Below are 13,929 nucleotides of genomic sequence, written 5' to 3'. Positions count from 1 at the left end.
GTCAGTGCAGGTAGGGAGTAGTGCGGATTGGTCAGTGAGATAGGTAGTGCAGATAGGTCTCTCCACCCCCCCCCCCCCAGTCATTGGTATTATAGCCCATCCTTAGTATTAGAATGGCTATGAATGCTGTCTGAACGTTGTCACTCACATGTAAGGAGCACAGAATTTAAACAGAAAGTTAAAGGGATGTTAGTGTGGCATGTAGTGCTGCAAATCAAATGACCCAAGTCAATGTGTGAAAACGCAGTTTGTATTTTTATTTGGGGATAACAAGAACTGCAGATGGCTGGAGTCAGAGACAACAAAGTATGGAGCTGGAAGAACACAGCAGGTCAGGCAGTATCAGAGGAGCAGGAAAGTTGGCATTTTGGGTTGTGACCTTTTTTCAGAAATGGGGAGGGGTAAGGGAGCTGGGAAATAGAGAGAGGAGGGTTGGTGCCGGGGAAGGTAGGTGGTCTGGTGATATATAAGTGCAGGTAGGACATGGTGGGGATTGGTCAGTGGGATGGGTTCCTACCTGAAAAGTCAAATTTCCTGCTCCTCACAGCCTGACCTGCTCTGTTCCTCCAGCTCCACATTCATCTTTTCAACAGTCAGTTCCTGTCTGAATGTGTATCTGTCTGTACCTGTTATTGCCTGTGTTTTTGTCTCTGTGTTTATATCTGTTTGTTTGTGTGTGGATATAAGTCAGCCTCAGATGGTCAGTATGTATGTGTATATCCATGTGTGTGGTTGTTGTGTGCCAGTCCCTTCGTGCTATGTGTGAGAATCTCCATGATGTGTTTGTGTGCATGTGTAGGAGAGACAGTCCCCGTGGTATTATGTTTGTTTGTATCTTTAGTCCCCATGGTATTGTGTGTGTACAGTAAGAGAGAGAGAAAGTCCTAATGGTGTGGTGTTTGTGTTTGTATGTGCCTCAGTCCCTGTGATGCTGTATCTATCTGTTGTGCTTTCTGTGTTGTGTTTGTGTTTATGTGCGCTTGTGTGTGCTTATCAGTCGCTGTCGTGGTGTATAGGAGTCCCTGTGGTGTGAGTGTGCAACAAACTTCCTCTGAGGCTTCTTCAATGCATTTAAGTCCTTCCTTAAATAAGGAGGTAAAAACTGCATTCCCTTCCACGAAACCATGCCCTGTCTCTACCATTACCTTACGTTTGTCTAAGTATGCAGCTATAATGTCCTCATTGATCAATTTTAACACTTTTTTCTCAATGGACATGAAGCTAACAAGCCTATAGTTCTTTGTTTACAATTCTCTCTCTGATTGTAAATAAAGAGTTATACTTGCTACTTTTTGGGTGATGAAACTTTTCCTGAATCCGATGACATTTGGAAAATTAACACTAATGCACGTACTACCTCATCAGGAACCTTTTTCAAGATCCTAAAATGAAACCCATCTTGATCTGGAGACTCATCAGCTGATAGTCCCATCAGCATGCTCAGTACTACTCCACTTGTGACTGTAATTTCACTAAGTTCCTTTCTCCATTCTATGGTGAAATGTAGAATAGTCATTCAGTATTTTCAATTATTAATTCCCTTCACACACTCTAGAAGACCAGCACTCACTTTACTTACTCCTTCTGTGTGTCAGTCCCCATGATGTGATTGTCTTGTATTGCACTACCAACCATTGTGTTCCATGATCGAGTAGAGTGCTTACACTGATTATTCTTCTTGCACCATGGTCTTTTGTACATTGTCCCCGGAGCTATCAAATGAACAATGGCGGGAAACCATTATTGAGTCTTAACAAGAAGAGGCAATTGTCTTACACAACAAGATTTAGGTTATTGCACAATACCAATGGGTGCAATTTACAAAAGCAAAGTACTGCAGATGCTGTAAGTCCTCAACTTTGTTTCTGTCTCCATAGGTACAAGTTACATTTGATGAGTTGGACATAATTATAGAGATTATCAGGAGCCAGTTATGTAATGTCAGTTTCCATCAGAATTTCATGCTTGATCTTTTTTTCTACCCAGAGGGAGTATCAGATTTGGTGGAACATTTGCGGCTTCAGCATTAGCTTCTTAAGAACCATTCTCTGATTCAACATCTCCCATTGAGCTCTTTTTAAAAATAGCTAGCATTTACATGTATAGTTATAACAATATTTACCTTTTGTTTCTTCAAGTCTGTGACTTTACAATAACAGGCAATGTGGAGATTGAACATAGAACATTATAGCGCAGTACAGGCCCTTCGGCCCTCGATGTTGCGCCAACCTGTGAAACCAGTCTGAAGCCCATCTAACCTATGACAATTATCCTAAAACATATTCCCTTCAAGATTTGAAAATTGGCTTGAGAACTGCTGACTTTAATTCCAGTTGACTGTACATTATTTCCCCACTGGAGGTTCTTTTATCTCTTATGTATCCTTTACAAGGACATTGTTCTTGTTAAACCCAGTTGTTGGTCCATTAAATTGTCTCAACAGCTTGTAATTTCCTGAATTCTCTTCGTAGCAGAAAACTTCCTTGCTAACTTGGGTAGTTTTCCCAAAACATTGTCCCAAGGACCTTTAAACATTATGGAAGTTTGCTGCAATGTTAGAACAAATATTTTCATCCTTGTAATAAATTAGATTTTCACACTAGGCAATATCTTCTCTTTGGTTATATCTGGAATCCATCAATATTTGATCTGTCTTTCACAGAGTTACAAAGGATAAAAATGTTGTTTTAAAGCAGTAGAAGAAAATTTTTTGGATCAGTTTGATTACTGGCCTGTTTTGCAGGCCTCACAATTTCAGTCTTGCTTCTGGCGAGCTTTGGTCATTTTTGTCTTTTGATCCTTTGATCAAGGCGTAGGCAGTATCGATAGACTATAAATTTAAAAACCCAGTTGATGTTCTGGGGACCCGGGTTCGAATCCCACCGTAGTAAAATAAAGCCTGGAATTAAGAATGTACTGATCACCATGAAATCATTGACAATTGTCAGAAAAACCCATCTGGTTCGCTAATGTCCTTCAGGGAAGGAAATCACTCTCACCAGACCTACAACAATGTGGTTGACTCTGAAATGGCCTAGCAAGCTACTCAGTTGTACCAATCACTACAAAGTCTCAAAGAAATGGAACTGGATGGATCACCTGGCATTGGCCTCGGCACCAGAAAAGACAATGGCAGAAATAGCGCTTTCGACCCTGCAAAGTCCTCCTCCCTAACATCTAGGGGTTAGTGCCAAAATTGGGAGAGCTGTCTCACAAGACTAGTTAAGTAACAGCCTGACATAGTCATACTCACAGAATCATACCTTGCAAATCATATCCCTGGCACCAACGCTGTCATCTCTGGATATGTCCTGTCTCACCGGCAGGACAGCCCCAGCAGAGGTGATGACATAGTCGTGTACAGGCGGGAGTGTGTTGCTCTGGGAGTCCTCACCATTGATTCCAGGCCCCACGAAGTGTCATGGCTTCAGGTCAAACGTAGGTAAGGAAACCTGCTGAATACCACATACAGTCTTCAGCTGATGAATCAGTACGCTTCAATGTTAAATAAAACTTAGAGGAAGCACTGAGGATGGCAAGGGCACAAAATGTACTCTGGGTGGAGAATTTCTCTGTCCACCACCAGAGTTGCTTGGCAGCAGTACTACTGATCAAACTGGTCATGTCCTGAAGGAGTGATAATGGGAACTGCAGTTGCTAGAGAATCCAAGATAATAAAGTGTGAAGCTGGATGAACACAGCAGGCCAAGCAGCGTCTCAGGAGCACAAAAGCTGACGTTTCGGGCCTAGACCCTTCATCTCTGATGAAGGGTCTAGGCCCGAAACGTCAGCTTTTGTGCTCCTGAGATGCTGCTTGGCCTGCTGTGTTCATCCAGCTTCACACTTTATTACCATGTCCTGAAGGAGATAGCTGCTAAACTGGGTCTGCGCCAGATGTTGAGGGAATCAACAAGAGAGAAAAAGAATACTTGACTTCATCCTTACTAATCTGCCAGCTGCAGTTGCATCTGTCCATGACAGTATCAGTAAGACTGACCATTTCACAGTGCTTGTGAATACGAAGTACTGCCTTCACATTGAGAATAGCTTCTATCATCTTGTATGGCACTGTTATTGTGCTAAAAGGGACAGACTTTGCGCAGATCTAGCAACTCAAGAAGGGTGTCCATGAGGACCATCGACAGCAGCAGAATTGTACTCCAGCACAATCTGTAACCTCATGGCCTGGCATATCCCCCACTCAATGATTACCACCAAGCCAGGGAATCAGTCTTGTTCAATGGAGGGTGCTGGAGGGCTTGCCAGGAGCAGCACCAGGCATACTTGAAGATGAGATGTCAACCTGGTGAAGCAACCAAACAGGACTACTTGCACGCCAAGCAGCAAATGATAGTCAGCTAAGTGATCCCATAACCAGTGGATAAGATCTAAGCTGTGCAGTCCTGACACACCCAGTCGTGCGTGTTGGTGGACAATCAAACTACTCGCCGGTGGAGGAGGCTCCACAAATATCTTCATCCTCAGTGGTGGAAGAGCCCAGCATATCAGCGCTGAAGAATAGCAGCAGTCTACAGTCAGAAGTGTCGAGTGAATGATCCATTTTGGCCTCCTACAATGGTCCCCAACATGACAGATACCAGTGTTCAGCTAATTCAATTCACTTCTACTTATATCAAGAAAAGTTTGGAGGTACTGGTACTGCAAAAACTACGGACCTTGACAACATTCCAGAAATAGTACTGAAGACTTATGCTCCAGAACTTGTTGCTCCCCTAGCCAAGTTGCTCCAGTACAGTTACAACATTGGTATCTACCTGACAATGTGGAAAATTGTTCAAGTATGTCCTGTACATGGAAAGCAGGACAAATCCAACCCGGCCAATTACTACCCCATCAGTTTGCTCTTGATCATCAATAAAATGATACAAGGTGTCATCAACAGTGCTACCAAGCAACATTTGCTCATAAGTAACTTGCTCCATGATGCCCAGTTTGGGTTCTGCCAGGGCCACTCAGCACCTGACCTCTTTACGGCCTTGGTTTAAACATGGACAAAAGAGCTGAATTCTAGAGGTGAGAATGACAGCTCTTGATATCAAGGCTGCATTCAACCAACTGTGGCATCAAGGAGCCCTAGCCAAACTGGAATTAATGCATATTGGGGGAAAACTCTCCGGTGGTTGGATTCAGACCAAATTGTCGTGGATGTTGGAGGTCAATCATTTTAGCTCCGGGACATCTCTGCCGGAGTTCCTCAGGGTGGTGTCCTAGGCCCAACTGTCTTCAGCTGCTTCAAAAATGGCCTTCCCTCCATCATAAGGTCAGAAGTGGGGATGTTCGCCAATGACTGCACAATATTCAGCACCATTTGTGACTCCTCAGATACTGAAGTGGTCCATGTTCAAATGCAAAGAGATCTGGACAATATCCAGGCTTGGGCTGACAAGTGGCAAGTGACATTCACTTCACACAAATGCCAGGCTATGACCACCACTAATAAGAGATGATCTAACCACAGTCCCTTGACATTCAATTGTGTTACCATCACTAAATCCTCCACTGTTAACATCCTGGGTGTTATCCTTGACCAGAAACTTGACTAGACTCGCTACGTAAACACAGTCACTATAAGAGCAGGCGAGAAGCTAGGAATACTGGCAAGAAACTGACCTTCTAACTCCTCAAAGCCTGTCTGCCATCTGCAAGGCACAAGTCAGGAGCCTGATGGAATGCTGCCCACTTGCCTCAGAGTGCAGCCCCAAAAACACTCAAGAGCCTTGACACCATCCAGGACAAAGCAACTGACTTGCTTGGCACTACATCCACAAGCATTCACTCCCTTCACCACCAATGCTCAGCAGTGGCTGTGTGTGCTGTCAATAGAATGCACTGCAGAAATTCACTAAAGATCCTCAGATAGCATGTTCCAAATACACGACCACTTGCACCTGGAAGGACAAGGGCATCAGACATATGGGAACACCATCATCTCCCAGTTCCCCTCCAAGTCACCCACCATCTTGATTTGGAAATATATTGTCGTTCCTTCACTGTTGCTGGGTCAAAATCCTGGAATTCCCTTCCTAATAGCATTGTGGGTCAACCATAGCAGGAGGACTGCTGTGCTTCAAGAAGGCTGCTCACTGCCATATTCTCAAGGGCAATTAGGGATTGGCAAGAAATGCTGGCTGTCCAACCAGCGATATCCACATCCCACAAATTAATAGAAAAAAAACTTCGTTCAAGGTGCTAGGAATGGAAAACTTCTGCATAGGTCCCGTAAAGCCTGAGGCTTCCTTATTGCTGACAGTATGAAATAATTCCCTTCTGTTAGCATAGATAATTGAAGTGGATTCTTTTCTTCTGTTTGCTTCTGCCGTCATTTTGAGAAGCCTAGTGTAACCTGGTGGTTACCCCATTACCTGGTGTTTGACAATGCTTTGTGCCTGTACCAGTTCTTCTCCAACTGCATTCTTCTACTGTAAGAATAATGAGGTCAGGATGTGTGTAGGCTCAAAAGTGAGAACTGTCGATTATATATTATGCATGTATTTTCAACTCATGCTTGTGTTGAAGTGTCACTTGTAGCATGTCTTTACTCTTAAGAGTCATCCCGCCTAGATTATCAGTGTAGGCTCAAACTGATCCGATAGGGCACTGACACGCATTCCTGTATCAAGTGAAAAAGTATTGAGATATGCATTGACATAAACAAGTCCTTCCACGTTCTGGTCATTTGGATTATCAGTTTTCCTTAGGAATGTGTCTCATATCTTTCCCAGTGGTGGCAGTTCTATTTAAGCAGCATCTCTGCACAAATTAGCATTTTTATTCTTGCTACTCTGAACTGGAGGCATACGTCTGCACATCTTTTGGAAGTGACCTAGAATTTTATAGATGTACAATTTTCCTGTCATGGCTGGCTACTGCTTGTGTCTGTAAGGCTTCTTTGACTCAGTATGCTGAGATTGACTCTTAGTATTTGCTGTTTGTCCTGCTCTTTGTGTTGGCCTTTCATGTGTCTGTACCTTCCAAAGTAACTAGGTTTTATTGCTTACCCACAGGAAGGTTGTCTTTTCCCCCTCAGGATTGCCAGTGATTTTCCTGGTTTTTGCATCCAGCACAATCTGAATAACTTTCTCCGAAGTTAAATCCTCTTCAGACTGTAATAAGTCTGGCAAAGAGTCATTAATAATTCAAGTTATAATTCTGTCTTTTCTGAATACTGATTTCAAAGCTCCAGAGTAATAGTTTTCCACTAAACTACAGGAGGTGTTGATGAAGTTATCTATTGATTCCCTTGGGCGCTTAATTGGTCTGTTGAATCTTACTGTCCCATGTATTTTGTTTGTTTGCTGATTGAAGTAATTATGAAAAGCTGTTAGCTTGTCCTGAAAGCTATTTATGTTTTATATTTTGGTGACTCAAAACATCAAAAACCATAGGTCTTATTGAACATATTAGTGTAATTGCTTGTTTAGCTTAGAATTTTGTCTTTAGTTTTGAGGCAATTCAACATCTTAAGAACTATTTTCTCTAAGATGTACAATATTGTCTTTTACTTGGGCCCTTTCTGACATTTAAATCTTAATTACAACATTTCTTCTGTTGATTGTTACTTATTCTACATAAGTTAAAGCTGTTTTAAATCTGCAGCATTTCAGTGCTGTTCATTTTGCTTTTTCAAAGATTACATTGTTTTACAAAAGACAAATATTGATGTTTTTAAAGCTTGTGTCCTCGTATTAAATCATTGCTATTTTAATTCTCTTGTTTTAAGGACTCTTCAAACTTTTAAACTCTGACTCATAGCAATTATGCATGTCCAGCAGTCTCTTAAATGACCCCAATGACCTTGCTTCCACTATTTCCATTATTTCTTTAATATCACTGGGTGAACATCCTGAAATTCCCTCCATAAGGGCACTGATGGTCTACTTACATCAAATGGACTGTGGCAGCTCAAGAAAGCAGCTCACCAGCACCTGCTAGTCAGCAACACCACATTCCATTAATGAATAAAAGAAAAACTCCATCTTCTCAAGGAGAATTCAGGAAAGGCAAAAATGATAACCTTTGTTAGCAACTCCAAAAACACATAAAAGAATTTTTAAAAAGTGTGATCCAGGTAGAACACACTGAGGCATTGGTATTTTCAAATGTTTTATATGATTAAGCTAACCTGGCATCATAATCTTTGACAATGCTGAACAACAAATCTGTTCAGGAATTTTATTTTCTTCAGATCTTACCGGGAGGTTGTAGATGTGATTCTGTCACCACGCCCAGAGTTGGGAGCTTGAGGGTCAAAGTGGGGAGCTTGCGTTGAACCCAGATTTTTGACTGATGACTGGAAGCCTGGCGTCATAAACTCGTTTCCTTTGCTTATTGCTCCACTTGCCAGGTTCATGTTGGATAGCTGGTGGTCACAGAAATTTGAGGGTGCACACATGAGGATCAATGGTCGGCACAACATTGTGGGCTGAAGGGCCTGTTCTGTGCTGTACTGTTCTATGTTCTATGTTCTAATATTGCAGTATTTTTTTGCTAGTCTTCTGAATTTTCTTATTGTAATGTTCTATGATATGCTTCCAATAATATTTTGAGGCCTTTATTATGTGAACACTGTATCTCTATGCACCTTACTGGAATGCCCCACTTTTGTTCAGTCATAATGATAGTTTCCCTTCTGCTGGAAGTTTTCTTGACTTCTACAGCCAGGATGGAAGTTTCTTGATTCTTCATGGGCAAAGCAGATTTATTTCTATCTTTCATAATCTTAGGAATATGCACATCTATTTGTGTAATTTTTCAAATAAACCTTTGTGGTCTGAATATGCCACCTTGATGAAACCATGGTGTAAATTATGGATGTCCCATCTTATCACAAACGTAAGATCTTCTAACTGCTTTCTTCCGTTAAACTCTACCTTCAAAATCTATGCTTCATGGAGCTTGCTTGGAAAGGTAGTGATGCCTGTTCTGAAGAATAAGTAGTCATTTTCACCTTCTGCCTTTCCCAGCCTGGTTTTTTGCACTGTAGTTTTAAAGCTTTTCCCCATTGCACAAGGCAATTTCAAACTTTAACCAAGAGCACTAAACTGCTCCCACAGGACCTTCTGCAAGATCTCTGTAACTTAGCAGTGTGACCAGGTTTGTTCTCCTGTTCACCCAAGGCATTCACTGTCCCTTTTACCAGCCCTCAGGTTAAGACTTTCTTCTGCTCTGCAGCTGCTTCCACGTGTATTGCTGACAGCTTATCTGCTCAAAGTCCTGCAGCATTTAAATGTCTAAATATTCGAAAAGTGAGAGGCTAATTATTCCTTCTGAAATGTTTTTCTCTTGAGTCAAATGGATTTTTTTTACTCCACTGCAGCTATCTTGGGATATTTAAGTAATGATCCCCATCATTGATAATCATACTGTATGTTGCAATACCAACCACTTGTGGTATGTGATTGGTATAAAGTGCTGTCACTAATCCTCTATAATCCTCTTTGTTCTTGAATTAGCATCTTCAGAAATGTTATTTCACTGGAGCAGGTGAGATTTGAAACCAGGCACATGGCCCAAGCTGGGAATACTACCACTGCACCACATGAATCCCCCCAAGCTCTTTTGTTTATAGTACATCTGATAGCCCATTTAGTTGGCAGTGGAAGAGAGTAAACATGATTATTTCTTCATGAGAAATTATTTTTTAAATTTCATTCCTGGGATGTGATCATCACTGGCTGGCCATCATTTGTTGCCTGCCCACAGTTTTTTAAAAACTTTATTTCTGGGATGTGGCTGGCCAGTATTCATTGCCTGTCTCTACTTGTCTTTGATAAGGTGGTGGTGAGCTGCCTTCTTGAACTGCTGCAGTCCACCTGCTGTGGGTTGACCTGCAATGCCATTAAGGAGGGAATTCCAGGATTCTGACCCAGTGACATTGAAGGAAGGGTGACATATTTCCAAGTCAGGATGGTGAGTGGCTTGGAGCAGAACTTGAAGGTGGTGGTGTTCCCATATATCTGCTGCCATTGTCTTTCTAGATAGTCGTGCATTTGGAAGGTGCTGTCTGAGAATCTTTGAATTTCTGCAGTGCGTGCTGTAGATAGTACACACTGCTACCACTGACTGTTAATGGTGGAGGGAGTGGATCCTTGTAGATGTAGTGCCAATCATCATCCTAGATGGTGCCAAGCTTCTTGAATGTTGTTGGGACTGCACTCATTCTGGCAAAGTGGGTATGATTCCATCACACTCCTGACTTGTGCCTTGTAGATGGTGAACAGGCTTCGAGGAGTCAGGAGGTGAATTACTCACCTCCAGGATTTCTAGCTTCTGATCTGCTCTTGTAGCCACTCTGTTGATGTTGTGAGTTCAGTTGCGTTTTTGGGCAATGATAACCCCCAAAATGTTGATATTGGGAGATTCAGTGATGATAACACCATTGAATGCCAAAATGCAGTGCTTAAATTGCCTCTTATTCGTGATGGTCATAGCCTGACATTTGTGTGGTGTGAATATCACTTGCTGCTTGTCAGCCCAATCCTGGATATTGTCCAGATCTTGTTGCATTTGAGCATAGGTTGCTTCAGTACCTGAGGAATCGCGGATGGTGCTGAACATTGTGTAATCATGACTGAACATACCCACTTTTGACACTATGATGGAAGGAATGTCATTAATGAAGCAGTTGAAGAAGTTGGGTCAAGGACACTACCCTGATGAACTCCGGCAGAGAAGGCCTGAAGATGACTACCCTCCAACAATCTCAACCATCTTCCTACTGTCAGGTATGACTTCAACCACTGGAGAATTTTCCCCCTGATACCCATTGATTCCAATTTTGTGAGAGCTCCTTGCTACCACAGCCGATCTAATGCAGCCTTGATGACAAGGGCTGTCACTCTCACTTTGGAATTCAGCTGTTTTGTCAATGTTTGAAGCAAGGCTGTAATGACATCAGGAGTAGAGTGGCCCTAGTGGAACCCAAACTGGAACAGCCTGGCTAGGGGAGTGGTAAGTTCTGGAGCACAGGTCTTCAGTACTACTGCTGGAATGTTGTCAGGGCCCATAGCCTTTACAGAATCCAGTGCCTCCAACCATTTATTTTTATGACATGGAGTGAATTGGCTGAAGACTGGCATCTGAAGTCTTGGGGACCACTCGAGGAGGTCGAGATGAATCATGTACTTGGGACTTCTGTTTGAAGATTGCTATGAAAGCCTCAGCCTTATCTTTTGCCTGAGTGTGCTGGGTTCTTCCATCATTGAGAATGGGGATATTTGAGGAGCCTTCTCCTGCAGTAAGTTGTTTAATTGCCCACCACCGTTCACAACTGGATATAGCAGGACTGTAGAGCTTAGATCTGATCTGTTGGTTGTGGGACAAATTAGCTCTATTTGTCACTTGCCAAACAACATAAACTGTCCTGTTTAGTGGCTCCACCAGGTTGACACCTCATTTTCAGGTATGCCTGGTGTTTCTCCCGCACTCTCCATTGAACCGGAGTTGATTTCTTGGCTTGATGGTGATTGTTGAGTGGGGAATATGCTGGACCATGAGGTCACAGATTGTGTCGGAGTACATTTCTGCTGCTGTTGATCACCCACAGAGCCTCATGGATGCCTAGCCTTGAGTGGCTTGTTGTGCAAAGTCTGTCCCATTTAGCACAGTGACAGTACCACACAGCACGATGGAGGTCATTCTCAATGTGAAGGCGAGACTTCATCTCCACAAGGGTTGTGTGGTGGTCACTCTTACTGATATGTCATTGACAGATGAACTGCAGCTGGCAGATTGGTGAGGATGAGGCCAAATATGGTTTTCCTTTCTTGTTAGTTCCCTCACCACCTGGTGCAGACCCAGTATAGCAGCTATTTCCTTGAGGACATGACCAGCTTGATCAGTATTACTGCTGCCATGCCACTCTTGATGGTGAATGTTGAAATCCCCTACCCAGAGCTCGTTTTGCACACTTGTCATCTCAGTGCTTCCTTCAAGTGTTGTTCAACATGGAGGAGTTTGAATTCATCAGCTGCAGATGGACAGTACATAGTAATCAGCAGGAGGTTTCCTAGCCTATGTTTAACTTGAAGCCATGAGACTTCATAGGGTCCAGAGTCAATGTTGAGGACTTCTAGAACAACTCACTCCCGACTATATACCATTGTGCCACCATCTCTGCTGGGTCTGACCTGCCAGTGAGGCAGGACATATCCAGGGATGGCAGTGGTGGTACCTTGGACATTGCCTGTAAGGTATGATTTAGTGACTATGACTATGTCAGGCTGTTGCTTAACTAGTTTCCCTTGAGAAGGTGGTGGTGAGATCCCTTCTTGAACCACTGCAGTCCATTTGCTCTGTGTTGACCCATAATGCCGTCAGGGAGCGAATTCCAGGATCTTGACCCTACGACTGTTAAGGTGCAGTGATATATTTTCAAGTCAGGATGGTGAGTGACTTGGAGGGCAATTTACAGTGGGTGATGCTCCATGCATTTGCTGCCTTTGACCTTCTAGCTGGAAGTGATCATGGCCTTGAAAGGTGCTGTATGAGGATTTTGCTGAATTTCTGCAATGCATCTTGTAGGTAATACACACTGCTGCTTCTTATCTCGCACAACCAAATATTGTTTAATCCAGGACAACAATAGGTGCAACTTACATTGACCAGTTAGATATAATTACAAAGGCTGTCAGGAGCCACTTAATGATGCACTATCTTCATCAGCTTTTGTGCTAGACTGTTTCATCTCTGCATAAAGACAGTGTGACACCATCAAATTGGTGGAGCTTAATGAAACTTAATGCAGTGCAATGGCGTGTGTGTGTCTGTTATATTTTCTCCATAGATCTTAGTCACTGATGTGTTCTTTCTGTGTCAGTCCCTGTCTTGCATTCTGTGATTTATGTGTGTGCTGTATTCTTTGTGCATGTGTGTGTGGTGCATTCTGTGTGGGTCTATGTGCGTGTTAGTTCCTTCAGTACGTCCTCCGTGTGTGTGTGAGACAGACTGTGAGCTTCTGCTGAGCTTTAATGTCCTTGTATCCACTGATGTCTTGCTTTTGTGTTGTGCAGGGCGACCGAGGATTTGATGGGCTGCCTGGCTTGCCTGGAGAGAAGGGAAACCGGGTGAGTACAGGACTCGGTGATTGAGTACACTGATTCTAGTGCTCCAGATGTGTCTCACATCTCCTACATGCCAAGACGATAGCCCACAGCTGAACACAGATCAGCAGGCAACAAGCACATGATATGCTGTGTTGCGGATCTGATTCACTTTAGTTCCCAGATATTTGAAATTGTCGTACTTTGCACTTAAAAATCTGAAAATTCAATGTTTTTACTCTGAGGAGATGGTGTCGACATGGTAATATCACTGGACTAGTATTCTAGAGCCCCAGGCTGTGGTTCTGAAAACTTGGATTTGAACTCCACTCGGTGGTATGATCCTTCATACAAGCATAAATGGTGGAATGACATGGCCAGCTTGCATGTGAACAGAGAAGCTCAGATTCCAGCAAACAAGTGAACCATTGAATCATCCACTAGAGCTGGGCTAGAAAATATGCTGAAGTGAAGAACAGAAAGTATCTAAGTGGAAAAACATTTCAGCCTTTTTAGCTTCTTGAGAGGGAGAGAGGTAAAACAGCCAAGGTTAGGTATATAAGTAGAGTGGAATTTTAGCACAGCCTAACCCTAGAGGTTTTGTGTGTCACTCAATAATGTCCTCTATTCCTTCTTGAAGAGAGCTATAGTGAGGGATGCTCAATCACAGAATGCTTACAGCGCTGAAAGAGGCTATTTTGCTTATTAACTCTGTGCCTTGTTTACCAGGGCCATTCTCCCACCTTCTTCCCGTGACCCTGAACATTAACATATTGAGATAATAATCCAATTCCCTTTTGAGTACCTCGATTGAATCTGCTTCTGTCACGCTGTCCGGCATTCTCTGGGTAAACGTTTCTCCTTGTAT

General features: G+C 42.9%; 1 protein-coding gene across 5 annotated transcripts in view; it reads left to right on the top strand.

The window, feature by feature from the left end:
* Positions 1-13,929, top strand: part of LOC125467727 (collagen alpha-1(V) chain-like) — a 256,531-nt gene that overhangs the window by 155,060 nt on the left and 87,542 nt on the right. For all 5 annotated transcript variants that reach the window (XM_059639782.1, XM_059639785.1, XM_059639787.1 and 2 more), the window contains one exon: positions 13,032-13,085. In XM_059639782.1, coding sequence (XP_059495765.1) covers positions 13,032-13,085 — 54 coding nt within the window. The remainder of the gene's footprint in view (positions 1-13,031; positions 13,086-13,929) is intronic.

This window comes from Stegostoma tigrinum, chromosome 34 (genome assembly GCF_030684315.1).
Source record: "Stegostoma tigrinum isolate sSteTig4 chromosome 34, sSteTig4.hap1, whole genome shotgun sequence".
Classification (NCBI taxonomy): Eukaryota; Metazoa; Chordata; class Chondrichthyes; order Orectolobiformes; family Stegostomatidae; genus Stegostoma; species Stegostoma tigrinum.
The sequence above is the reverse complement of the archived record's forward strand: the minus strand, read 5'-3'. Positions and strand labels throughout refer to the sequence as shown.